The following is a 26,714-nucleotide window of genomic DNA, read 5'->3' on the forward strand; positions in this document are numbered from 1 at the left end:
ATATGTTTGATCAATACAAACCCAGCGCGGCATGTTGCCATGCTCTTTTGCTTAGAAACTTGCAATCCTCTTCTGCTTTTGGGGGGCCAGATAACGTCCATCTGGGAGGAAATCTTCATCTTGTGGCTGGTGAAGGTGCTGGGGTAGCACTGTAGGTTGTTCAGCAGGTAGAGCGAGCCTTTGATTCTGCTTTCATGCTGGTGTAAATCTGGAGAGATGCGGTAAAGTCAACAGGCCAGCTGCTCCCCTGGCCAAAATGGGAGAAGGTTCACCTTGTACTGATGTGTCAGTGGTGCCCAGTCAATGGGAAATGACCAGATGTGAGCCCAAGACCGGGTTTTATTTCTCTAATTTTGCAAACAAAAAATTGGGCAAAGTTCTTGCCAAAAGGTTGTTGCCTCCTCTCTGTGTGTTCTACTTCTAAATACTCAATCGATTGTGTGTTATTTTCAATGTTAATTTTTATTAACAAGTCTGCTATTTCGTTCTACCTCGCTGACCAGTGGTTACAGCCATAAAGTACTGACAACCGCTTTGTGTTGAAGAAGATCAGATAATCTGTATTCTGGTAGGTCAGCTGATTGGTCAGGAAAGTACAGCTTTATTCTCTTGGGCGTTATTAATATTCACATCCACATGAACAGCAGCAAGGTTATACAATTGCAGAAAAAATTGTAAAGCATTACCAGGAATATTAATAGCTCTGCTGACTTTCTTATTGCTAATGGTGGGGGGTGTTCCCCCTTAAACAAAGCCACTGTATTCAACTTAAGTCATATCCAGTATGATCTTACTAAGTGTTTGTTCACTACTTCCACTAAAATTTATAAACACGATGTCTGAAAACCAAACGTATGCAGAATGCAGTAGAGGACAAATATGTATTCATCTCTTGCAACAGGGTACTGTGACATTACTGAAATTTCAGCTACCCAACCATTTCCTGAGTAACAACGCTTGGGAACCAAATTAATTTGTTAAAAATGAGGATGTAATGGACTTCCTCCACACTCGTACCCAGAGACCCAGGTCTCTGTGAAAACCCGGTGTGACTTGTCTTCAGAGGACATTGATGCGTGTGGGGGCGAGAAAGATTCTGTACGTGTATCTATGTCTTGTCTGTTTGGCTTTTGTGCCAACTTCAAAGCCATCTGCTCTGGGGTGGAAAAGCCTGCCTAACAGACGAAGGCAGCTGCCATGAAAGTTTTAGCGTGCTGATCTCTCAGCTACTTCTCCCGTAACCTTGGATGACCATCTTTTCTAGGTAAAGAGAGAGAACATGAACCTCTGGGTTAGGATCTGATAAATCGTGCCTTTCCCCTAAACATATGTGATTAGTTATATCGCTCCTGGTAAGCAACAGACTAAATCGTGTAACTTGAGAGCCTGGCCACGTACATTGGGGATTGGCGTTGGTCTGCTCAGCTTAATCTATGGGCTATACTCTGCATCACCACACAGATCTTCTCGGGTTGCCACCATATCCCTGTAACTGTTCTTTGCTATATCTGACCAGAAAAACAACGGTGTAGCCCAAACAGGATATGTGTTAACTAGGGCTTTATCGTCAAGTGGTGCCTGTCTTTAGCCCCGATTGCTTTAAGTGCCCACCCTCTTCAACTTATTCCCGGCAGGAGGTATGGAGGTTTCAGCTGAGAGCAGTCATTTGTCCAAAAAGATCAGCATATGCTTCCTTTTATCAGCCAGCAAAAGAAAATCATTGCCCTGTGTTCTCTGCCTGCTTTATGTTCACTCCATATGATTTACTGCATGGAAAATCGAGTGGCTGGGACTTCTGGTGTACCAAAATAAGACCTTCATGGACTCCTCTTTTTCCAGCACGGAGATGAACGTGCACTAGTTGAACACATTCGAACCAGGGCTCAGGAGTTCATTCAAGCTAAATATATCGTTGCAGTGCTGTTCAAGGTGTCAGGCACTAAGCTTATATATAGATTATTTTTCCATACAAACTCACTTGAATGGTTCCCTACGCTTCACAAAACCAGCCCAAAGCACAAACTGGTTTTCATTTGCTTTCCCTTTCACCAGATAGGCTCAGCAAGACCACTGATCCCAGTTCAGGTGGAGCTACCCACCTCACAGATCTTTTTACTGGGTTTCTAGTACATCACGTATCTCTCCGAGTCCCTAAAAAAGACTTGGGGCAGCGGTCCCTCTGGAAACCCCACTTGCTTTTCCTCGTAAATGGGAAGCAAGGCAGTTCTGTTATGGCCAGATGGGGAAGTTTGTGCTGTAATACAAGCCTTTATGAACCAAAGTGACTCACCCGAAGTAAGAAGCCAATTAGTGTAGGCTGATGACAGAGTGATGGGGACTTTTGGTGGGTTGGATTCCCCCTTTGCTGGCTCTACAAGGAGCCTGTGCTCCCAGTCTGAGCAGCCTGAGTTCCTGGTGTGAAGTGAGATGAATTACAGACCAGCGAACCTGAACCCTTGGCCAGAGAGGCACTAAAGTGGAGAAGTCTCCCTGGAGTCTTTTCAGCCTTAAAAATTGGGCTGGGAGATTTCTTAGGGTATGATACCTGTTTGTTTTGAATCAGGTGATTTTGGATTTAGGGGTTGGAGAGGTGGTTGTTGTTTTTGTCTTTGTTTTCTGTTCTTCAGGTTTTGGGGAAGAGCCTTATGCTAGAAGCATTTTCTTCCATGAAAATACACACAGTAATTGTAAAGGTATAAAACTCGGAAAAAGCTTCAGCTTTCCAGTCTTCTAAAACATAGAGCAGAAGGGGAGAAACAGGTGTTGTGAAAAAAGTCTAGGCACTTCTTTCCCCCAGCCTTTTTCATATCACAAATGCTAAAACAGACAAACAAAAGCACTCTGATAAGGAGGGTGTTCTTGCATTTGACCCTTGAGGGTCTTCGCTGTTGCAGAAGTGACTGCAATGTGGTAATGAGACAAAAAATCCCACAAAGGTACCTAAAGGCGAGATGTCCCAGCCCAACTTAACCTCTCTGCTTTTGCAGGTGAATGAATGGCCAGTATCCCTGCTAATTTAAAGCTAGCTCAAGTATCTCTGTGCTACATGGTACCCTGCAGCCAGCCTCAAGCTAATACAGTTGTTACTCATGTCACTGCTTAGCAATCTTTGGTGTCATCTAGGCTTGTACTAATAGTATAGGAAAGAAACAATTATACTAGAGTGTGGCCAAATGAAATTTCCAGCTGGTTGCTTGTTCACTGAAGGTTTCAGATCTATTTATTAATTTGGGGTAAATTCAGCAAACAGTTTAAGTTGGAAAATGAGGATGGTTAGTGTTTAAATTTTCTGAAATGGATGGTCTTCTGGATTTGTTTTCTCAATCTCGATTCACAGTGAGGCTTGGAAACCATTCACAGACAGGAGGGGGAAGCCTTTCCCTCCGATTTCTCTCAACCTAGAGACTCACCCAAAGCAGAAGACGATCCGTGCTCATTTGCTTGATTCCTTGGGCACAGTGTGCTGGTGTGGGCAGAGGGGTAGGAAGCTGGGGAGATGTGGTGAGTGTCTGCGTGGCGTGGGGATCCGAATCGCAGGGATTTCAGAGAGCTGGGGATCCAAATCGTGGGGATTTCAGAGAGCTGGGGATCTGAATCGCAGGGATTTCAGAGCACTCATCGCTCCCCGGGAAGCGCTCAACACCTCGCAGGACCCAGCCCGCAGGCTCGGTGCAGAGAGTCCTCCTAAACCCAGCTGAAACACCACCCAGCAAAGGGAAATAGTAGACCTAGTCAGAGAACCTTGGACTGCTTGGAGAAAAGGGAACAAACAGTTTTTACATTGAAAATATTCCTATTATTCCTAAATCACTGTACATTAAAGGAATTGTAGGAAACAGGGAACTATATAAGCAAAACCCTAGCATAGCTATAGATAGATACTCTGCTATAACATATCTATAGCTCTGTAAAACACAGCTACTGTATGTTTTGAAGCTGAAGCTTGGAACTGCAGTTTAATGAAAATGGTATTATGCTTTGGCATGGCAAGAACTGCCTGGCTGGTGAAGGATGTGTCCAAGGGCTTCTTACAATCCTCTAGAGGCTGAATTAACTCATTGCACAAAGATTAGGACACAGTCAAAAAGAACCCAGACTGGCCGTTGACGCTGCTTTTTGAAGAAACAGTATTAAGATGAGAGAGATTATTCGTTTGCAAATGAAAAACTGCTTTTGCTCCGGTTAGATACAAAAGTGTGTGTTCTTAGTGTGCGCAGCTAAAGTTGTGGAGGTTATGTTTGTATGCATCTTTGTTAAAAGTGTACATTTGGCTATAAACCCATTTGGACAGGCTGTCCTCTTGTACTGCAACAGAGAAATGCAGTTTCCCTAAGTTAAAACTGAGTTAAAGTTTGTGTAACAACCCTTCCTATTTCTGTTTCTGAGGCTATCTATTAAGAATCAATGATTCATTAATTTTTTTGCAAAGTATAGACACTGAAAAATTCATATAACTTTTCAATTATATATACTGCAGAAAAACATGTAAAAACTTTGGAAGATAAGATTACAGGATAATGTCTCACATAAATAACCTTTTCTTACCTCAGTTGTTCAGCTGAATGTGGGAGGCTACTTACACAAGTAAGGAATTCTCATCTCAGCGAGATTTGGCAGGATCAAGGACAAAATTAAAATGAAAAAAAAAAAAAAAAGTCCAATTTAAATAAATCCCTTGCTCTAGTATTACTCGGCTTCAGCTGAGCTATCATCTTCCAACCTCATAAAACTGTCATGTCATTAGCGTTTTGGGATGGTCTCCTTATAAACCTGACCTTTACAATGGATTTTACACCTGGTGTAAAAATCTCATTCTTACTTACCCCTGCAGTTGCCTCTTGTACGGACTAAAGGGTTTGTTGGACGGGGGCTGCTTGGATTTATAACTCCTCATAACATAGCCAGCTTCTCACCTGGGATTGTTTAATCTGTAAGCTAAGCAAGAAACATATACAAAACTATGTATGTGACCTTAATTCTGGGCAGGCGCATCGCTTGTGGTTCATAATGGTGTTTATTGAGCTCCCCTATATATAGAAACCCCAGGTCGAGAGAGGTTTCGCTCCGAGGGCTGCTTGATCCTCCTTTTCATCGCCATGCGGTGGGAGGCACTTTAGCTGCCTTTTACTGTAAGCCCGGGGAGAAATACCCACAAGACGTCTGCCGCGGGAACTTCTGGGTGACCAAACATAGGCCCCGTGGCGGGGGGACGCGCATAACCAGCGGGGATCGCTTTTCACGGGGCCCCCTCGAACGCCGCGAGCAAATTAATCCCAATCCAGCGCTGGCTGCTCTCCAGAGCACGGCGATTTCACCTGACAGCCTCACCGGACCACATTTGCAATTTACTGTAAGAGAATTCATCTTTAAGAGAATTTCTACATCAAGAATCTGTTGCCAGAATCCAAAACCCCTCTACAAAGCAGGTGATTGCATAAAGAGATGGCATTATCCAATATAAAACCCAGCCTGGCTGTTTGTGTTTCTAATCCTAAAGTAAGTGAAACAATGGTGCCACTTTATGTTTTAATGTGATGGCCCCCAGGCAGTTAAAAACACAGTATTTTTAAATAGATTAAAATAATAAAAATAATTTCATGAAATCTATTAACAAAAATAATACAGTAATAAAATAATAAACTATGAAAAATAATCAAAATTCTTACATATAAATAATAAAATCTATTCTAAAATCTAATACAAAACATAATAAAAATATAACAAAATATAATCCAGTCATATTCACATTACTTCAAGAGATACTTCCTTTTTATTTCATATGCAAATACCCTGAACTATGAAGAAGACAGGGGTTGAGCCTGAACCTTTCAGCTCAAGTCTAACTCTATAAATAATCAGTTTCATGTAATTTTCATCAATGGTCATAAATCAGCTCTCTTGTCCCCCCACCAGCTTGGCTGATAACACCTCAAGGAAAGGTCATGGTTTCAGGTTTTGTGGCAATCATGTCCGCAGTTCCAATAATCAGATACATCTGTAGTTCTCAGGTTACCTGATAATACTGTACAAAGAATGGGGTCATTGCAGAAAGTTCATTTCCAAAGGCAGGCCCGTCATGGGAGACTTGAGCAGACCCAGTGACCTGTGAGAAGGTGGTCCTGGGCAAAAGGGACCTCGAGAGACCTGGGGGAAGGAGCAGCAAAGTTGGAATCAGTTGGCATAACTTCAGTTCCTGGGGAAATTGGCATAAAAGTGCAATCTGTAGGCCCTCAAAAGATAATATGTAAATAAGAGGCAATGTGAGTTGGGTGGAGTTTGTTCTTGATGAGTCCCTCTAACTTTCTTCTAAAAGAAAGCAATGGTATTTGTAGTGAATTCATGGTAGTCAACACCATTGCTTGTGTCCAGTATTCTCTTTAGGAACTGGAGGATGAATGCAAAACGTGCTCACAGTAGGGCGGGAGCTGAAGGACACGGTCATGCCAACGACAGCAGATGTTACTCAGGGGTCTATGAGCAGGACACAGTCATCCTTCCCCTGTTCTCACCAGGGGTGAGGTTCCACCTTGTGTCTCGTGGTCACTTCTTTGTGCCACACACAGAGACTTGCCAAAGAAAGTCTGAGGAGCAGTGATGGGAGATCTAGCAGGTATGTCCCACAGGTAAAGTGAATTAGGGCTATTACACCTAACGAAAAGATGGAGAGTGAGGGAAAAACACTAGTCACCCTTAAATATGCAAAAACTTGCGGCATGGAAATCATCTCTTCTTCCAACCTGTGGCAGCAAGAAGGACTCAAAAAGACCTGAGGAAGACTCTTCTGATGGTATATGGATAACTATGTACCAGGGAGGTGGCCTGGGGAACCTGTGAAGTCTCTGCAAGCAGACATTTGTCAGGACAGGCTGGAAAGGCACCTGCCAGGATGTTTATGAAGGCAATAAAGTGTTTATAAATAGTCTTATTCATTCCTGCATTCCTTATTATTCCTGCAGTTTGCATGTGCTATTGCTGTCTACATGTAACAGCCACCAGAATATTCTCTTGAATCAGTGACATTGTAGACACTGTTTAACCTGACATATGCAAAATTCAGCAAGTATTTAATTTATTTAGTCTGAGTAGCAGACTCCCCATATAAGTACACTAACTCATATTTAGACTGTATTTACAGCACGACTGAAAAGTACCAAAGAAATCTAAGCTCGTTCTGGGATTACATTCACGCCTGTTTGTTTTGGCATGAAATTTTGGGGTCTGGAAGAGAAGGATGGGTAGCGAGGGGGAGGATCTGTTTTAAAAATATATGCATCTTCTGCAGACCTTGTAAGGCGTCCAGTGGGAGCTGCTTATAGCGGGGCCGGAGGGAGCTGCGGGGTTGTGGGGGTTTTTTTGTCATTTAACAAGCACTTGAGCCACCGATTCTCACAGGGGCTCAGTTACACAGGAGCTCACTGCAGAGCATAAGGCAATGGCCAGAACATGATCCCATCTCATCCTGGAAGGAAAAGTGGCCTCCCATTCGGAGCACTGCGCCAAGGCCTTTGACTCCTGCAAGCTCAAACACTCAGGTTAAGGTCCCGAAACCCACCCAGCTCCAGAGTTTCTTTCCTTTGAAAGGCCTGACTTTCACCAAAACGGGTCTGCCAAGGAGGAACCCGCATATGGTTTACATTTGCAGGTTGAGGGTTTAGAAGAGCCCCTCAACCTCCCCAGCAGGCTCAGGGTGGAAAAGGAAAGATCCCCTGGGCTGGCGTGGTCTTCTCTGTGCGGGGAGGGATTGACCTCTTCAGGTGTTGGGTTTCACTTAGGACTTTGTCAGCCAGGCCCTTGCTGAATCCCAGAAGAGATACTGGGTTAGTGCAACCTCTGAAAACCTCATTTTGTTTCTACTTGGGCTCGTTAGAAAGTTTCCATACCATAGTGCATTCGTGGGTATTATATTTTCTTCCAGTATGTCTGGTAGCACTCAGAGATTTATAATGTGTGCTGGGCTTCGCTGTTTATTGCTAAACCACGAGTCCTATTTTACTTTACCAAAGTGGCTTTTGCCTCCCCCTTCTCAAGCACTATTCCTGAGAGCAAATCAGGGTGCTGGTTATGATTTTCATTTCTCCTTAACACACACATCTAAACTCTTGCCAGGTATTTATTTGCTTTGATTTCAAAGACAAGAAAGACAATGTCTACCACAAAGCTCACTCTCTCTGCTGAGAGAGAAACTGAATCCAGCAGTATTCAAATATTATTAAAAGGAGACTAATTGGCCAAAATTAAAGCTTCTTCCTATGACCGTATCAGTCTTCATCTCCCTCTGAACCTATAGCAAAATGAAGCCTTTTGCTGTGTGCACAGAATGCAGCAGAACCCTTCTGCTGTTTCCTTATTTTCTGCAAAAGTCATCATTTCTTTCCATGCAAAAAGCCTAACCTCTCCAGCAGCCCATTTTAGTTATTGGAACCATGTCTGTCTTCTCTGTGCAAATAATATTTCAATTTTTCTTTCTGTATCGGCCTGATTTTATTAACTTCTCTGTGATTTTTTTTTTTCCAACTTCAGTGTTTAAAAACTGTGACCCGGCACCATAAGAACTGCAATGTGTATGGTGGTGCTAATGTTTGTTAATGTAAATTAACAAATTAATAATTTCCCTTTCCCTAGTCAGAGAAAGCTCAACTAAATCCTTCCCCCCTGGTATTCCTCTACCAGTTATTCACTTTTCTGTCCATGTCCTAGGTAAAGGAAAAAACTCTTATGCCTTCTTCTGCATGGTTTCCTATGCAGACTACAGTTACCGTCTCCTTAACCTCATCCTTCAGGTCTTTATTCTGCTTTTAAGTCCTTCTTCTCAAATCCCTTTTAAATCCCACTTCCCTGCTGCTTCCTTTGAGTGATGTATTTTAAGGTGCACAGATAATGCAGTCTGTCTGAATTTTTCCCATCACCTTTACCCATCTGATCTAACCTTATGTTAGCAAAAGGCAGAATATGGTTAAACAGTGTGGTGTCATTTTTAACAGTAAGAGCTTACAAGTAGAGTCCCTGTTATGTTATGAAAGGTATTCAACATACAGACTTTATACAGTTGTCAGGACAGCTTCAGTTACACTTTGTGACAGATTTAAATGCAGAAATTGTAGACATCAGTGGTTTCAATGAGAGATACGTAACGGTGGAAAACACAAAAAAGTAACTGCTGTTAATGAATGCCTCAATGGAATATTACTAGGAGCTTAAGGATGACATGCATTTGTTACCAATTTCCAACATTATTAAGTAAAATGATACTGATCTGATTATTAATCGAACAGAGATGCTTTGCTAGAGTAGAGCAAGAAACTGCTATTTTCAAGAATGTGTGATGAGGCCACTGTTTTCCTGTGTACTTTGGTTGGGAGCAAACAGGTCTGTCACTTTTGCTGTAGGGTTTGTCTGGCAACAGTAATAGATGTAGAAAAAGAAGCATCCACACCTTTGCAAAGCTGTTGGAGAACTCCGATCTGTCACAGGCAGCTCAAGCTTTGAATACGATATATGGGGGTTATTAGGCACCTCTGAAACAGGCTCAACAAAAGCTGATACTAAGGTAGCTAAGAGGAAAGGCTGAGGAGAAGGAATTAAGGCTAAACCCCGGTGGAATTTTACACTTCGCTCTGGGCCAGACTCGCAGCAAAGCATCTCTGACGGGCTGGCACCATGTCCGGGCAGAAATTTCTGATTAAAAAAAGAGGAGGAAATCCGTCTCGTTTTTTCCCCCCTCCTCCAACACGTGTGCAGTGATTAGTAGAGCACTTAAGCTGGATATTCCAGGTTCACTGTTTTCAATGGGCGTTAGGATTTGGGTGGCTCTGTGCACCATGGTGACATCTCAGTGCCCTGGGAAATACGCTGATGTGACTGCCTAAGGCAGGCAAGGCCACTAGGGCCAGCTGTAAATGGAAAAGCAGAGAAGAGATGTGATTTTCTGTATGTATTATTTTCATCGTAAACATAAATTCCCTGTGGTGAGGATATAGATAGGATATAAACATAAATTTGAGTGCTTCCAAGGAAAAAACATCTCTGGAGTATAGCTGGAAACTAGATTGTGGAAATAAGTAAAGAGTTAAGTTTCAATGCTTGTTTTGGTGGGGATCTTGTCTGGGGATCTTGGCAGGAATATGTGGACAACTGTTACAACTTTAAAAAAAAGCACAACACTTAATTGTCGGGTTTCATGAGCAAAGATCTGATTTATTGTGTTATTAATGCAGGAAAACCAAATATTATAGAGGAGAGTATGTAATGAGAGACTTGACACCTGAGACCCTGGTTTGGTGGATCAGAGGGTGGGGGCAGCGAAAATGTGGGGTGGGGATCTTGTTTGGGAGTAGGCGTCTGGTAGAAGAGAAGAAGCACAGAAGGCAGGGATGCTGCTACTGCTGGTGCTCACAAGGTTATCCAAGTAAAATGAATTATCAGGGTTTACAATCTATCTCTGCATCCCAAGCGTTTGGAAAGGACTGTATTTGAGGATCTAATCTTCTCCCATTGCCAATTAAAACCAAGATCTCTCTTTCATAAGGCATTAGAAATACTGCCTTTTTCCAGTAATGGCCTGTTTTTTGTTATGGATACTTGGGACAGAGGCGAAATTTTAAAATGTGTGTGACACAAAACTTGGTGAAGTTGTGTTTAGGGAATGCTGGTGCCATTTATCACAGCCCCAGGGAGGACTGTACAGTTGCTGCCTGTACAGGGGGAGTAGAAGCTACGTTGAACTTGAGCTAAGGAATGATTAAGGCTGGGTAGGCCTAGTACTCCTGAGAGGTGGTGCCTAGTTTCTCATTAAAAGCATGCTGGATGTAGGACAGCCCCAGCAGCTGCAAATTTAGGCTGTTACCTCCATTGTATACCTGATTGCTGCTTCTCAACATTGGTTGCTTCTCTCTGTTTCTCCTCCTTGGTGCCTAACAGCTCAACTTTTCCTCCCGTGGCTCTGGGGCAGTGTTTGGTGTGTCTTCTTGGAGATTGCTCAGTAAAGCCCTTGGCCACCAAAGGTCAGATGTGCCATAGAAATGCCTATTAATAGGTCTTAGGTGCTGGTTATGTTTAAAACAGTGTTTCCTGGAAAAAGGCAGCTTGAGTCTGCTGGCTGGTGTTTTCTGGGCTGCAGCAAAGGCATGGGGTGCACCCCTGCACTGCACCTCTTGCGAGAGGGGACATGGGGCTGACAGGCGGTGGTTTAAGGAAGAAATAAGCTGCTTAGCCACTGCTGCGTGTAAGACAAGGGTGCATTTGGTGTAGGCAAGCCTGCATGCTCAGCCTTGTGAGCTGCCTCTTCCAGACAGTGCCGCTGGCCGGCAGCGGCGTTTTTGCGGGCAGGGACGGCTCTTCCCTTCCAAGGGGTGGCCGGGCGCCTTTATTCCAGCAAACACAGACGTTTAAAATAGGATTTTGTTCAACCGGCCGAAGTGACGCCACCTCTATGAATAGTTCGTGCCTGGGGCCGGCCAAGTGCCACCCTTCTCGGAAAAAGCCGGAGCGACCAGAGACCCTCTGCTGGGCCACTGGCCACCCCCTCCTGGCGACCAAACGGGCCCTCGCAGGCCCGGGGCTGGCTGCGGGGCGGGAGGAGCCGAGCCCAGCACGGCCCGACCCCTCCGCCCCCCGGCGGTGATGCGCGCCCGGGCCGGGCGGAGGAGGGGAGGGAAGGGGAGGGCATGGGGTAGGCGGCCCGCTGCCCCCCCGTCCCCGCAGCGCTGCCCGGCCCGGCCGGCACGTGCCTGCCCGCCCCCTCGGGCCACTGCCGCGCCCCGACGGCTCCGGCATGGACGCGCCCGCTCAGCCGCCCGCCGGCCCCCGAACCGGCCCCGAGGGCGCGGCGGCGGAACGGGGCCCGAGCCCGGAGGCGGCCATCGAGAAGGAGGAAGCGGCGTACGTGGAGATCCGTGGCTCGCCGCAGGGGCCGGAGGAGAGCAGCCAGCCCTCCGACCTGGCCCCGGCTAGTGGCGCGGAGCAAACGGCCGGTCCCGCACCGGAGAGCGGAGCCGGCGGGACCGGGGATGTTGGCGGCTCAGAGAGCGGCGGGCCGCCGGGATCAGCATCCTCGGACGGCGGGCGGGATCGCCCGCCCTCCCCGGGCGCGGCGGCGGGATGCGGCGCTGGCTCTGGCCCCGGCCCCGGCTCCCGGGGGGCAGCGGGGAGCGGCGAGCCGCCGGAGGCGGGGGGCTGCCCAGAGTCCTCCTCCTCCTCCTGCCCTTCGCCGGTGAGCAAGGCGGGCGCCTTTCCCGCAATGGGCGACCCGGTGTCGACAGAGGGCAAAACCTCCTCGTCCTCTTTCGGCTACGAAAGCGAGGAGGACGAGGACGCGAGGCGCAAGGCGGCGCCCACCGGCGCCCCCATGGGCATCCTCCCCGGCGGCGGCCGCGACGAGGCGCACTATATCAGCACGCAGGAGATCCAGCTGAGCGAGGTGGACCACGACATGGACTTTGACGCGGGGCTGGCCGCCCGCTGGGACTTCGAGGACAACAACGTGATCTATTCCTTCGTGGACTACGCCTCTTTCGGGAGCGACGAGACCCCGGGGGACACGCCGACGGAGGAGGAGGAGGAGAATAGCTGCTACCTCAGCACGACCACCAGCGACCCGAACAACCAGACGGACAGCATCGACAACACCAGCAGCACCGAGATCGTCAGCGTTACCTCCGAACACGACACCCCCGGCGGGGACAAGCGCGCCAGCTCGGGAGAAAGCCGGTCCAAGCAGCCCGGCCGCCCCGGCGGGAGCCCGGCCGCCCAGCTTCTCCTATCAATCAAAGCCTCTTCCCGGGCTATAAATGAGTCTAGCAACGTGCGCGGAAAGCAAAACACTATTTACCCTGCCAAGCATGAAGGCGACATGAGCCTCCGTGCACCCGCGGCTCCTGAACGCAATGAGAGTTTAAAACCGGACGCGGTCCGCGACCACGCGAAAAAATTCATCGCGGTCCCCGCGCGGCTGCAGACCCGGTGCGGGGCCGCCAGGGCGGGGGAGCACTCGAGCGGTGCCTCCAGCGCCGTCAGCGAGCTGGACGATGCCGACAAAGAAGTGCGAAACCTGACGGCCAGGGCTTTCCGCAGCCTGGCGTACCCGTATTTCGACACACTGCACCCCGGCTCCCGCGCCTCCTCCGCCTCCCTGCCCGACAATGCCCTGGGCATCAACCGCTGGTCCACCTACCTGGACCTCAAGTGCGGCAGCCTGGGGCCGAGAGCAGAGCCCAGCCTGCTGCGCTCCGGCCGGTCGCAGAGCAAAGCCCTCGAGTTCGTGGTCAGCAAGCTCGACGGGGAGATCGCCCACATCGAGGCGCCGCGGCGGCTGCGGGCGGGCTCCCGGGTGGTGACGCTGCTGGACCTCGGCGATGCCCCCGAGGCCGGGCAGCCCCCCGAGGCGGGTGGCAAGGAGCCGCCGGCGGCGGAAGGCGCTGGAGGGAGGTCCAGCAAGATGTCCAAGTTCGCCTCCAGCCTCCTCAAAAATGTCATCTCCAAGAAGATGCAGCTGGAGCACGAGTTCAAGATGGAGCGGGGCGAGATCATCGACACCACCTTCACGGGGCTGAGCACCGGCCGGGAGCCGGAGCCCGCCGGCGGCGGCGGCCGGGAGCGGCTGCGGGAGGGCGGCGGTGTGCAGCGGCAGAGCTCCCGGCACTCGGAAGGCGGCTCGGACAGCACCGCGGCCACGGCGGAGGAGGCGGGCGAGGGTGGCCGGTCGCCGGCCTCCAAGGCGTCGACGCCCCGCGAAGGGAGCCGCAGCCTGGACCAAGCGCTGTCGGAGGAGATGTGCGAGGTGAAGCGCAGCGCCTCAGAGGCCATCAAGGCCACCTTCCTCCGCAGCCAGAACAGCGCCTTCAGGTCCTGGAAGGAGCGGGAGGCGGAGAGGAAGGAGGAGAGGGCGCCCATCGGCAAGCTGAAGCTCTCTCCCAGGCACGACTGGCGGGCCAACCTGGGCGAGATCTCTGCCGGCAAGTCCACCAAGATGTCCCGCCTGTTCGTCCCCGCCATCCAACACACTCCTCGGGAAAAGGAGCCGGGCAAGCAGGCGACAAAGTGCTCCGCCGCCGCCCCCTCGTCCTCGCCCCCCGCCGCCAAACCCAAAGCCCCCGAGATCAAGATCAGCCTGGGCAGCCTGCAGCAGCCCCGGGACGCCGCCTTCAGCATCGCCCAGCTGCTGACACCGCAGATCGCGGGCCGGCCGCCCGAGGAGAGCAGGGGCCAGCAGCCCAAGCCGCTCAAAGCCGGCGACGGCCCCGACAAGGTGCCGCAGTTCCTGGTACGCGACGTGAGGGAGGGCAAGCACAGAGCCCAGGGGCCGCTCCACCAGGTGCGCGACGTGCGGAAGCTCATCAAGAGCTCCTACAGCTGCGACTCGGGGGATAACAGCAGCGACAAGGGCAGTGTCGCCTCCGACCAGGGCGGCTCCGAGCAGAAGCCCCGGCAGCAGCTCGTCATCGCCGGCGTTCCCAGGTCCCTCTCCCCCGTGGTCATCACCTGCCAGGCGGTCGGTCAAGCCAGCACCAAGCCCACCGAGGCGGGGGCCAAGGCGGCGGGCAGGGCACCGGCCTGTCCCCCGGAGGGCACCGTCCTGGTGCACCGCACCTCGGGGAGGCTGCCAGTGGCCACCATCGCCCCCAACAAGAGTGACCCGCGCCAGCCCGCCGTGCTGAAGATCGTCTCCAAATCCGCCGCGCCCTGGCGGCACCAGCCCCCGCCGCCGCCCGCCGAGAGGGGCCGGGGGCCCGAGGAGGACCCGCGGGAGGAGGGCAAGGCGGCGCCGGTGCAAAACGCGCTGGAGAAGCTGACGGCGGCGGTGCGGAGCATGGAGGAGCTGTATAGTTTCAACAAGCGCGAGTGGAAGCGCAAAAGCGACCCGCTGCCCATCACCGACAGCCACGTCCTCTCCCTCATCGCCAGCCAGGAGCGGGGCGTCGGGCCCCGGCCGACCCTGCCCGCCACCGCCGCCGCTCCCCCCCCGCCGCCGCCTGCGGATAAGGCGGAGGAGCCGTCGGGCAAGGGGCCAAGCAGCGAGAGGCTGCCCCGCCGCCCCTCGAACAACGCCGCCGATAAGGTCTCGGCCAAGGCGGCCGCCTTCGAGAGCCTAGCCCGGCAGCGGCAGCGTGGCCCGCCCCCCCGCACCGAGCCCGCCGCTGCCCCCCGCGCCCTCCTCACTCTCCGAGGAGCCGGAGCTGGAGCCTCCGCGCCGGCCAAGGCCGCCTCCGAGGGAGGCCTGCGGGGCCAGGCGGCGCCGCGCTCCTCCCGGCTGCCTGCGGGTGGCAGCGATGCGGAGCGCGGCCCGGACTGCGGGAACTACCTGGCCCTGCCCCTGAAGGCGGCCGCCGAGCCCGGCTCTCCCCCATCCCCGGTGCCGGTGTCGGCGGCGGCCGGCGGCGTCCGCCCCAGCCAGGTGTCGGCAGCAACGGCGGCGGCGGCGCTGTGCAGCCTGCAGCCCTTCGGTACTTCCAAGCGCCCCGGCAGCCCCGGACCCCCGCCCGGACCCCCACCCGCCGAGGAGCCACCCGCCACCGCCCCGCCGCCCGCCGAGGGTCCGCCCGCTGCTCTGTACCGCCCGCCGCTGCCCTTCGCCGCCCTGCCCGGCACCGCGCCGCCGCTCTTCTGCTTCTCGCCCTCCGTGTCCGCCGCGGCCACAGCGGCCGAGCCCTTCCCGCAGACGCAGCGGAAGGTGCTGCTGGACGTGAGCACCGGGCAGTACTACCTGGTGGACACGCCGGTGCAGCAGCCCCTTAAGCGGCGCCTCTTTGACCCTGAGACCGGACAGTACGTGGAGGTGCCAGTGCCCCAGCAGCAAGCCATTGCCTCTGTCCCGCTGCCTCTCTCGCCCCTGGCCCTCAATGCTGGAGCCTATGGCACCACATACATGCTCTATCCTGGCCTCCTTCCCGCTGCTGCCATGCTGCCCGCCAGTGCCCTGCCACGGCCGCTATCCCACCCGGGGAGCGATGCCAGTGCCCCAGCTGAGCCCAGCAGCCCCGCAGCAGCAGAGGCGGCCTTCACCGAGAGCCCCTACTACGTGGCCACCGGCAAGGGCCCACCGCCACCGGGACGCGGGGCAGCCGAGGCGAAGCCGGTCATCAGCATCACGGCACCAGCCACCGGCCCACGGATCGTCGCGCCGCCCTCCTTCGATGGCACCACCATGCGCTTCGTGGTAGAGCACCGGTGAAGAGCGTGGGTGAGTGAGTGCAGGCTGTTAGGCATGCCGGTTGCCGGTGACAGTTAAGGGCCAACCAGGTTACCTGCCAATTTAGAGCTATGCCGCAGCTTCTTCTTGAGGGGGGTAAGTAATGGGCCTGGGGGCCACAGGTGGGCCCTCACCAGGACTTAAAATATAGGTGTAAGAAATGCAAACATTACACAGACCCGTTGGTGTAGTTTGGTATCTCTTGGAGCAGGTAAATAACCCGTTTTTTTGGCTAGGAGCTGGTTTTAGTAGAAGCACATATTAGTTCCTTGTCATGCAGCCTGTATTTGCACAGCCCTGTCTCACACAATCACAGAATGTCAGGGGTTGGAAGGGACCTGGAAAGCTCATCCAGTCTGATCCCCCCACCAGAGCAGGAACACCCAGCTGAGGTTCCACAGGGAGGTGTCCAGGCGGGTTTGAATGTCTGCAGAGAAGGAGACTCCACAACCCCCCTGGGCAGCCTGGGCCAGGCTCTGCCACCCTCACTGAGAAGAAGCTTCTTCTCATATGTAAGTGGAACCTCCTCTGCTCCAGTTTGTACCCATTACCCCTAGTCCCATCATTGGTTGTCACCGAGAAGAGCCTGGCTCCATCCTCCTGACACTCACCCTTTACATATTTATAAACATTAATGAGGCCACCCCTCAGTCTTCTGCAAGCTAAAGAGCCCCAGCTCCCTCAGCCTTTTGAGTGCAGCCAGGGACCTCCTCTGGATGCACCTTGCAAGCCATGAGCCAGTTTCTCCACCTTGGCAGCACATCCCCTCATTCTCACTTCTCATCTCTTCCCTGCAAGGGAAGGTAAGCACCCATCTTTTTGCTCTGAGCCCCTGTTTCTCCTCATCCTTGGGAAGAGCAGGAGAGGGGTCTGATGGAGGCAAACCCTTATTTCGGGTACTTCTTGTTGGTGGGAAGAGGGAGCAGGTTGCCATCAGGTAGACCCTGGCGTGTTCCCCCGATGCCGTGGGGCTGTGAGCAGGGGTGTCCGCAGCTGCCTGCGCCGCAGGAGGGTTCCAGTGCAGCCTGCGGGCACCGCTGCAAATCGCGATTTTGCACGGCTGCTCCGAGCTTGGCCCGCTGCAGTCTCGCCAGTGTCTGGTTACCCAGGCTGGAGCTCAGGGCTGGCCTCCAAATTTGGGGATGTGTGTGGGGGCATTGAGTGCTTGGTCTGGAGCAAGGAGGAGGGCATGGTGCTGGGTGCATGGCATGGATCAAAGCCAGGGTGCAGAAAGTCTTGTGAAAAGTAACTAAGGAACAATGATACTTCATTTAAAAATACCTGAAATTAAGAAAGCACCTTCAGGATTGGTGTTGTGGCTCCTTTTGCCTCTTGCATTAAAACACGTCTCCTCTTTATCAAGTGCAGTGTTGCATAGAGATCTTTCATGGCTTACCAAAGACTCATGGAGTTTGTTCTTGGTGTATATCAAGAGGTGAAGAGGAACAGCAGTGACAGGTGGAGGTCTGGGTTTGTCACCAGTTTGCGCTGAGTTTAGTTCCATTGCATGCTTGAGGGTAAATATTTTCTTCCAGCGTTTGGGTTATCCTTCTTTGCTTCTGCAGTTCTTCTAATTTGCATCATCTATGAGCCATAGTAGATTATTTATTCACTGAAACCTTACTGAAATGATTTATGCACTTACTTCTTCTCTGTTTGTAAATATTTTCTCTTGAAAGTGCTATTCCTTTACCACGGATATAAATGAAGTTGTTTTCATTGACCCTTATGGAGTCACTCAGGACAGGCAAAGTACCAATTAAGTTGAGCTCTGCTATGCTACTTGAGTTGATTTTGTCAGTAAAGTCTTCAAAACAGAAGACTAAACTGAACAGTATCTAGATAAAATGGCAAAAGCTGTTTGATTTTTCCATGTGCTCTCAAGGCCAGATTCAGACTGCTAGTACAAGGAATCAGTTGTTTGTGAGATTCAGTTAGGCACTTACCCTTTTAAAAAAGGATATATCTATCTTACCTCAACTATTTAAACAAAAAGACCTATCTTCTCAATCTTATTTCACTCTTTAAGAGTGAAAACCATCGTATTTCCCGTTGTGATTTCCCCCTCATTTCCCATTTCTCTCAGCAAATCGCTCTTTCTTATTGGTGACATTAAGAACTGCATCGATGCTCTGCTTCTTTTTGCATCATGTCAGAGCTCTACTGTTGCTCACAGGTGTGAAAGCTGCCCCAAAATATTGGCGATACAGAAACTTTTATACTTTTTACTGGAGGTCATTCAGCAGTTTGAAGACTTTAATCTTTTACCATTCTTGATGCCAAGGTGCCCGTTGTCTGATATGGACAGGGGTGCCCCCTCCCTGCCGCCTCAGGCGTGCTGCAGTAGGTCCTGCAGTATATGATGGATGTGGTGCAGGGGTTTATTTCTGACCTGTTCTGAAAGTCAGTAAAATAAATCATTTTAACTGTGTGCTGCAGGATGCATTTAGCTTCTTATCAGACTTGGGTTGTTTGTATAGTTCGCAGTGGAAAATAAGGTGTATGCCAGGGGTGAATCAGATCTGCAGCCTTCTTAGAATCACAGTCATTTTGGTTGGAAGAGACCCTCAGGATCACTGAGTCCAACCATAACCCAACTCCAGCACTAACCCATGTCCCTAAGAACCTCGTCTAAATGCCTTTAAAACCCCTCCAGGGATGGTGACTCCACCACTGCCCTGGGCAGCCTGTTCCAATGCCTGACAACAGTTTCTGGGAAGAATTTTTTCCTAATATCCAATCTAAACCTCCCCTGGTGCAACTTGGGGCCATTTCCTCTTGTCCCATCACTTGTTACTTGGGAGCAGAGCCCAACCCCTCCATGCTCCAAGCTCCTTCCAGGCAGTTGCAGACAGCGATCAGGTCTCCCCTCAGCTCCTGTTCTCCAGGCTGAACAGCCCCAGCTCCCTCAGCCGCTCCTCATCGCACTTGTGCTCCAGCCCCTCACCAGCTCCGTTCCCTCCTCTGCACTCTCTCCAGCACCTCAATGTCCTTCTTGTGATGAGGGGCCCAAAATGTCCTCTTATCCTTTTCTGTCCTTGTACCTACTTAGCATTTTCATTCCTCTACACAACTTCCATGTCCCTGTGGATTTTTTCTCTTGTTATCTGCTTTTTTGTGTGTTTTCTCTTCTTTTCCTATATCTCTTATATCTTTTTCTTCCTAATTAAATGCATTTACTTGGGGTAGCTTTTTATCCCCTAAGTAGGGCTGGAATATAATTTCATATACATCAGAGGGTGAACTACTGGTCATTTTCCATTCCAACTGCTTTCAGATCAGGGTTTTTTTTGATTGCAGCAATGCTATGCAGATCCTAAAATGGATTTGAAAACAGCAAGATTTCATCACACGAGCGCGAGTTTTGAATAAAATACTGTCCTTTTCGGGTCTCATTTTCTCACTTGCCAAAATAAACGGAATGAATGGTCTTTCTTTCCACTCCTGTACTTCTTTACATACTGCACATCGGCCCCTGCTTCTCCTCTCCCAGTGCTTCTTTTTGTGGCTGGTGCTCTCTTCTGCATAATCAATGAGATCAAATGGATAAATGAGATAAAATAGACCGTATCAATTTGGGTTCTGGCAAAATCCAAGGTGTGATTTGTGTGCAATTCTTAAATTTTTGTTACGCAGCAAATATTAGGGGATGTGCACCTGTTTCTGAGAGACACCACCAGGTCGCTTTTCTCCCTCTTCTTCACTCACAGTAGCTGGTGAGCTTTTAGCAATGCTGTTCTTGCCTGCTGCTCTTCTTCCTTCACATGGAAAGCAAAAAGGATGCTAATTTTCATTTTTAGTCACCTTGCCAATCTGCCCGCATGCAAACCTGGGCAGCGCCAACCTGTAGTGAGTGGAATGACTGAAAATGTTGGGTTTCTTTAACTTTTGTATCTATTTCCACGTTATACTCTGGGGAGACTGAGGGGTGACCTCACTAATGTTTACAGATATGTAAAGGGTGAGTGTCATGAGGATGGAGCCAGGCTCTTCTCAGTGACAACCAATGATAGGACAAGGGGCAATGGGTTCAATCTGGAACACAAGAGGTTCCACTTAAATTTGAGGAGAAACTTCTTCTCAGTGAGGGTGACAGAGCCTGACATGTGTGATTCTGTGATTCTGTAATTTCTACTTTGTGTTAGGTAAAGAAATTAGAATATAACATGTAGCAAAGTCAAAAGTAACCATAATATATTGCACTGCCAGTCCTAGAAGGATGTTTTTCCTTGCTCTGTTCAAATGTGCGCCTAAATGCCACCTTAGAGCTACAGGAATAAGTGGGCCATTTATTTTTAGGTAGGATAAATCAAATATGAGCAATTCCGTCACTAAAGTATGCAAAAATACTTACTGGTTGTGTTTCTTCCTACCTGTTCAAATGCATAGCTACTTAGGAAATGTTTATAGTGCTTAACCTTTCCCCAGTGAAAGTTAAGCGTGAGCTTAATTACCCTTCTTGCTGAGGATGCTTTGCTGGGCCAGTGTTTAACGCCACAAATCTTGGAGCACGTGGTTATGGGTTGTTCTCCTTACATATGCCTTGGTAAGTGAAGTGCTCAGGTCTTTCACTTCTGGATGGATCGCTTAAATCCCAGATGGATCGCTTAAATCCCGGATGGATCGCTTTGCCCTCTTTCTACCTGTGTGCGTGGGGTTCCCCAGGAGCAGTTTGGGGTTGTAAGGCACCGCACGTTTCACACCTTAAGCAGCAAGGATCGATTCTGCTCATAAAACAAGGCTGCCCAGCCACTGACTCAGTCTTAAAAGTCCAGTGCTATTGTTTCATTCTTGGCACTAGCTTAGGAAATTAATAGCAAGAATAGTGTGATAATGAAGGAGATACTACACGTTTCCCCAGACTAATAAAGATTGCTCTCTAAGAATCTACTTTGTATTAATGATGCTTTTCTGTCTGTTTTCGCAGGGATATGGAAGAAGAATCGCACTCCTTTAATCTGAAATACACTCGGTAACTCTAAACATTCATCCTAAAAACTGCTTCTACAGCTTTTTTTCATTTCTTTTTGCTTCACCTTACAAACCAAGCGTGTAAGTTTCTCATTTTCTCCTGCACACCCCCCGGTTTTGGAGTACGCGTGCACCTCATTGTGCCAGCCACGCTGAATCACTGCTTTATTTTCCGCCAAGCTGGTTTTGTGTTGAAGCTTTGGGCATCGCCTCTGTGGTGGTGGCTGCGGTCTGTAAATCGCAGGAAAGGAGGGTCTTCCCCATCGGTTTCGGTGCCAATTTTGCCATCAGATGTCTATTTTGTACGAGATCTGTAGCGTCAGGGTTATCTTCGGTGTTTGATTCTTGGCGTGGTTCAAAACGGATCATGTAAATGTCAGGAAGCGCACTCGATTGCTTTCATTTTCCGTTTGCTTCTCTGTAGTGTGTTGAACATCACAAGTTGCCTTAACTATGGCCGTGTTTAAATACCAAAAGGCCAGAAATTGAATGTAATATTTTAAGATCCTGGTTCTAAAGGAGAGGGCAGCATTTATTTTTCTTTGAGATGGCAGACTGTTCTTCCTTATATTGCAAACATTGCTCAAAACATAATCATAGTGATTCCCATGTGAGAGGAGTTTTTCAGTGTTACAGCCCCAATTATATATAGTAATTCCTTTAGTCTGTTGTTTGGCAGGTTTATCTGAGGGCAACGTCTGTATTTTCTAAGAAAATATTTCTCTTTTGAACAAGAAAATATAAGATTATTCAAAATGCAGTGACATATACATCCAACTCTACTTAAACTGATTCTCTTGTTGCCGGCAACCGATTTGTCTCAGCAAAATAAAATTGTTATCATGACAGTAAAACTAAACTACAATAGTGTTCCCTGCCCAAAATTGCAGTTTAGTGCGACACTTTGGGCAGCCAATAAATATAAGGCCGAGCCTAAATTATTCAGCATAAAACTTAAATGCAAACCCCCGAAGTCTGTGTTTAACCATTTGCTCACAGGCAGGGTTTTCCTCGGTCTGTTCTCAAGGTTTCCAAGGAAGTTTCAGGGTTTTCCATTCGTAAAGAAAACCCCAGGTCTTCATTTCCATTAGTAACTCTCAAGATAAAGAAACCTCAGCTACAACTGTCTTGAACCATACGTGCGAGATTGTATTTCAACGCAATTTATGTGTTTACAGGCACAAATAGACGTTGTCCTCAGGATGAAATGCACTGCAGGTGTACAGATAGCGAGTGATTTATGTCTTCTCGTTTATCTTCATCGTTGTGGAAAACCAATGAAAAAATACTATTCTAACCCTTTTAAAAGAGCTCGGCTCGCTCAGCTAGAGCTTATAACATGTAAAATTAATGCTCTTCGGTTGCACAGTCTACACTTTATGTTATCAGGATTCAGGTTGAATGCCTCTTGAAGAAAACTAATGCTTCTTCACCATTTTCGTGGTTGATGAGTCTGTAGACATCACAACTGGAGTATCAGCGTTAAACAGGACGCTATTTCGGACTGCAGGACAGTGCAGGTACCAGAGTAGCTCATCCCTGTGACATACACATGTATGGTACGTACGGTATAATACTAGCATCCACGTTTAACAATGTTCCTGTCCTATCTATTCCTATATCGGTGCTCGGAGCGCAGTTTCACGTTGCAGTTTACAAGATATAGGTTTGCACACACAAACTCAGGGTTTACAGTTTCACCCGCTGTACTTGAAAGGGGAAAAAAAATGCGTAGAAAACAAGTGCCCAATGTTTCAACATTTATTTGTTGGAGGAAAAAAATGCAGGGTTTTTTTTTAAACTGCCTGTGGAGATGAAAGCAACGAAACGAGGCAATACCAACAGCTCTTTATTTGCTCAGGGGAGATTTCTTCAGTGGAACGTCAAAGTCTCATGTCAAACGGTGGTTGCTTGATTTTGTCTATTACGAACGAGCCCCCATGTTCGCATCAAGGGGTCAGTTTCAGAGCTTCACTTCACGGATCCAGCCCAGCAAAGCCTTCGTGTGCATCTCTAACTGCAAATGCCAGAGGAAGTGCAGTTTCTTTTGGGTTGTTTGGGTTTTTTTTTCTTTATTCTTTTTTCTCCTCCCTCCCTCCCTCCCTCCCTCCCTCCTTCCTCCCTCCTTTCCTCCTTCCTCCCTCCTTTCCTCCTTCCTCCCTCCTTTCCTCCCTCCCTCCCTTCCTCCTTCCTCCCTCCTTCCTCCCTCCTTTCCTCCCTCCTTTCCTCCCTCCTTTCCTCCCTCCTTTCCTCCCTCCTTTCCTCCCTCCCTCCCTCCCTCCCTTCCTCCCTCCCTCCCTCCCTCCCTTCCTCCCTCCCTCCCTCCCTCCTTTCCTCCCTCCCTTCCTCCTTCCTTCCCTCCCTCCCTCCCTCCCTCCCTCCTTCCCTCCCTCCTTCCCTCCCTCCTTCCCTCCCTCCCTCCCTCCCTCCCTCCCTCCCTCCCTTCCTTCCCTCCCTTCCTTCCCTCCCTCCCTCCCTCCCTTCCTCCCTCCCTTCCTTCCCTCCCTCCTTCCCTCCCTCCTTTCCTCCCTCCTTCCCTCCTTTCCTCCCTCCTTCCCTCCTTTCCTCCCTCCTTCCCTCCTTTCCTCCCTCCTTCCCTCCTTCCCTCCCTCCTTTCCTCCCTCCCTCCCTTCCTTTCCTCCTCCCTTCCTTTCCTCCTCCCTTCCTTTCCTCCTCCCTTCCTTTCCTCCTCCCTTCCTTTCCTCCTCCCTTCCTTTCCTCCCTCCCTCCCTTCCTTTCCTCCTCCCTTCCTTTCCTCCTCCCTTCCTTTCCTCCCTCCCTCCCTTCCTTTCCTCCTCCCTCCCTTTCCTCCTCCCTCCCTTTCCTCCTCCCTCCCTCCCCTCCTCCCTCCCTTCCTTCCTCCCTCCCTTCCTTCCTTCCTTCCTTCCTTCCTTCCTTCCTTCCTTCCTTCCTTCCTTCCTTCCTTCCTTCCTTCCTTCCTTCCTTCCTTCCTTCCTTCCTTCCTCCCTCCCTCCCTCCCTCCCTCCCTCCCTCCCTCCCTCCCTCCCTCCCTCCTTTCCTTCCTTCTTCCTTTATCTTTTTCTCTTTCTTTTCACCCATCAACACAAGGTTTTGCTGAACTTGGCCCAGAGCGCTGCCTGCCTTGCAGAGATGAGTCCCGAGTTCTTTAGTTTATACATATATATATATATGTACACACATATATATAACCAGAGCTCTGGGCTCAAGCCTAGCCGGACCCAGCAGATAGCGCCACGAAAGGTGTCCACAAAAAAAAACCCGTTCTATGGTGCTCCTCCATGTATATACCCAGCGGTGAATTTCTCCAGCTGACGGGGTGATGTGTAACCACGTATCTTGGGTCAGAGTCAAGCCCTCCGTGTCGGGGTGCACAAGCTGCTAGTATTATATGTTTCGCCATAGGGCACAAGCCTACGCCGCACTCGAGTTCCCTCCCAGCCCTGCCATTGGGTTTTGGGGTCTGCAGCAGCCAGCCCGTGCATTTGAGGTCAGGATCCACTTCAAAGTGTGAGCGGGACGGGAGTGATGCACCAATGTCGTCCTGGGCTTTCGCAGCAGGGTCGGTTTCGCTTAGTTAAATTTAATCCTTGGTTGATTCACTTGATGAATGATTTAAAATGTATTTATGGGTTGTGTGGTGGTTTGTTGTTTTTCTCTTGTCTGCAATCAAAGCTGCCTTTACTCTCTAATGTTGATGGCCAAAATGTCGTTCCTTAGGCTTATAAACTACAATTAACTTGTGGCTACCTGAACACATACACTACTTTGAAAAGGCTTGTGTTTTTTCCCCCCTTTTTCTGGTTGTTTTTTTCTCCTTTCCTTTTTCTCCCTTTTTTTTTTTAAGGGGACGGCTTATCAGTGTAAAGATATTTAAAACTGCAAATGTGAAGTAAGAATAACGATTGTTAAGAGGATGTGGGTGGTGTGTCTGATGAGAGAGCGGTGGGCTACGAGGCAAAAGGGAGAATGCCGTGAACGCATTGTGGCCATGACTGTGTGTGGGGGGAAAACTAATTAAAAAGACACATAACTGGAGAAAAATGGACTCTTGGAGCTGCTCTCAATGTAGACGACGCTGTGGCAAGCGCGGAGCCGAGGTGACCCCGCTGCGGGATGCGGGGAGACGGAAGGCAGCACTGGAATTACACTAGCAGTGTGTTGCACGTCGGGAACGCTCCGGCACGGCCACACGGGAACGGACTGTCTGACACCGCTGAGTACCAAAGGTTGTAGCTGAATAAGTTAGCATTTGTATTACGTTGAGGTTTTTTTTTCGTTTTGTTGGGGTTTTTTTTGAATGTTATGATAAATTAAAAAATGTATTTTTCAGTAAAAGACACACTGCAAGTTACGCCTGCAGTTCCCTGCTTGTCGTGTGTTTACGAACTTCCCTTCACTGTCGTGCAGAACAAGTGGTGACGTTACTTGGTTCAATGTGTTAGGCTAACAGAAGAAATCACCAGAGATCAGATCCAAAGCCCCGCAGAGTGTCCCCGAGTTTGTCCCAGTGTCGTAAGTCTCTTTCTGACCTGATCTCACTCCCTCTTAGGACAAAGGGAATTTGGGGGCATCGCTTTGTTTGACTCTCTTTCATTATAATGTTTTTTAAATGCAAAAAGAGCTCAGTTTCGGTGGACTGAGTTTGCTATATGGGTTTGGGTATCTAAAGAACTGCGTCTTTATCTGTTGTAATGTGTTCAGAGAGAGCAATCGATGGGGTGAATAACTTCTTTTCTGCTCATTCTCTATGTTATTTTCATTGTCTAATATTTTGATACAGCCAAAAATAGGATTACTTCTTTAGTGGTTAGCAGTACTTCTCGAATTATTGCTAGGAAAAACCCTTTGCTGCTTTCATGTGTTCCTTCTACCCTAATGGAGCTTGAGTACCTTTCTGATGTTAAGTCAGGTCTAAATGCTTGAAAAAGCACAAGTCAGACACCAAAAACTCACAAAATGGATTTAAAAACTGAAATATTAGTATTGCAGTTTGAAAGAACCTTTACTTCTCAGTGTTCAGTATGCAAGGGGCGCATTATAATCATCTTCCCTTTGATCACATGCCCTAGGTGCTTAAAGGAAAAGAGATTCTCACCTCATTATTTATCTGCAAGTAATACGATCTGAAGACTTCTACTGTGAATTTACAGTATCACACCAAGACTTGGTTACACTGTTCTGGATTCTTTGAAATGTGTCCTCTAGCATTGCATTTAGGACATATCATGAGTGACAATGTATAGTTAGTGATTTCTATACAGAGATACAGATTAACTGGCAGACCCCAAAGCCTTGAAAGAGGAGTGAGAATCGATGTTGAAGGGAAGAACTGGGGAAAGGGGGGAATGAACTGGGGAGAGCACAGCTATACAGGCTTAGCACTGATGTTTTCTCATGGTAGATGGACCTTTGAAGCCAAAACCTCTACAAAAGAGAGGCCGAATGTAAAGATGCTGAGACTGAACTGTAACCTTTCCCTAAGGGTCCCGCTCTTGCAGCCAGTGTTTGTCCAACAGCAAGGAGCCTCGTGCAACGTGGATCCACTGAAATGGAAAGGAGAGCGTTTCTTATGATACCG

General features: G+C 49.4%; 1 protein-coding gene across 1 annotated transcript; it reads left to right on the forward strand.

Annotated features, from left to right (window-relative positions):
- The first annotated feature begins 11,704 nt into the window (after positions 1–11,704).
- On the forward strand, positions 11,705–23,267 carry C4H4orf54 (chromosome 4 C4orf54 homolog). Its single transcript, XM_065837587.2, has 2 exons — positions 11,705–16,174; positions 21,111–23,267. Exon 1 carries the CDS (start codon positions 11,771–11,773, stop codon positions 16,163–16,165), a length of 4,395 nt encoding a protein of 1,464 aa, XP_065693659.2. The 5' UTR covers positions 11,705–11,770; the 3' UTR covers positions 16,166–16,174; positions 21,111–23,267.
- The last annotated feature ends 3,447 nt before the right edge of the window (positions 23,268–26,714 follow it).

This window comes from Patagioenas fasciata, chromosome 4, assembly GCF_037038585.1.
Source record: "Patagioenas fasciata isolate bPatFas1 chromosome 4, bPatFas1.hap1, whole genome shotgun sequence".
Lineage (NCBI taxonomy): Eukaryota > Metazoa > Chordata > Aves > Columbiformes > Columbidae > Patagioenas > Patagioenas fasciata.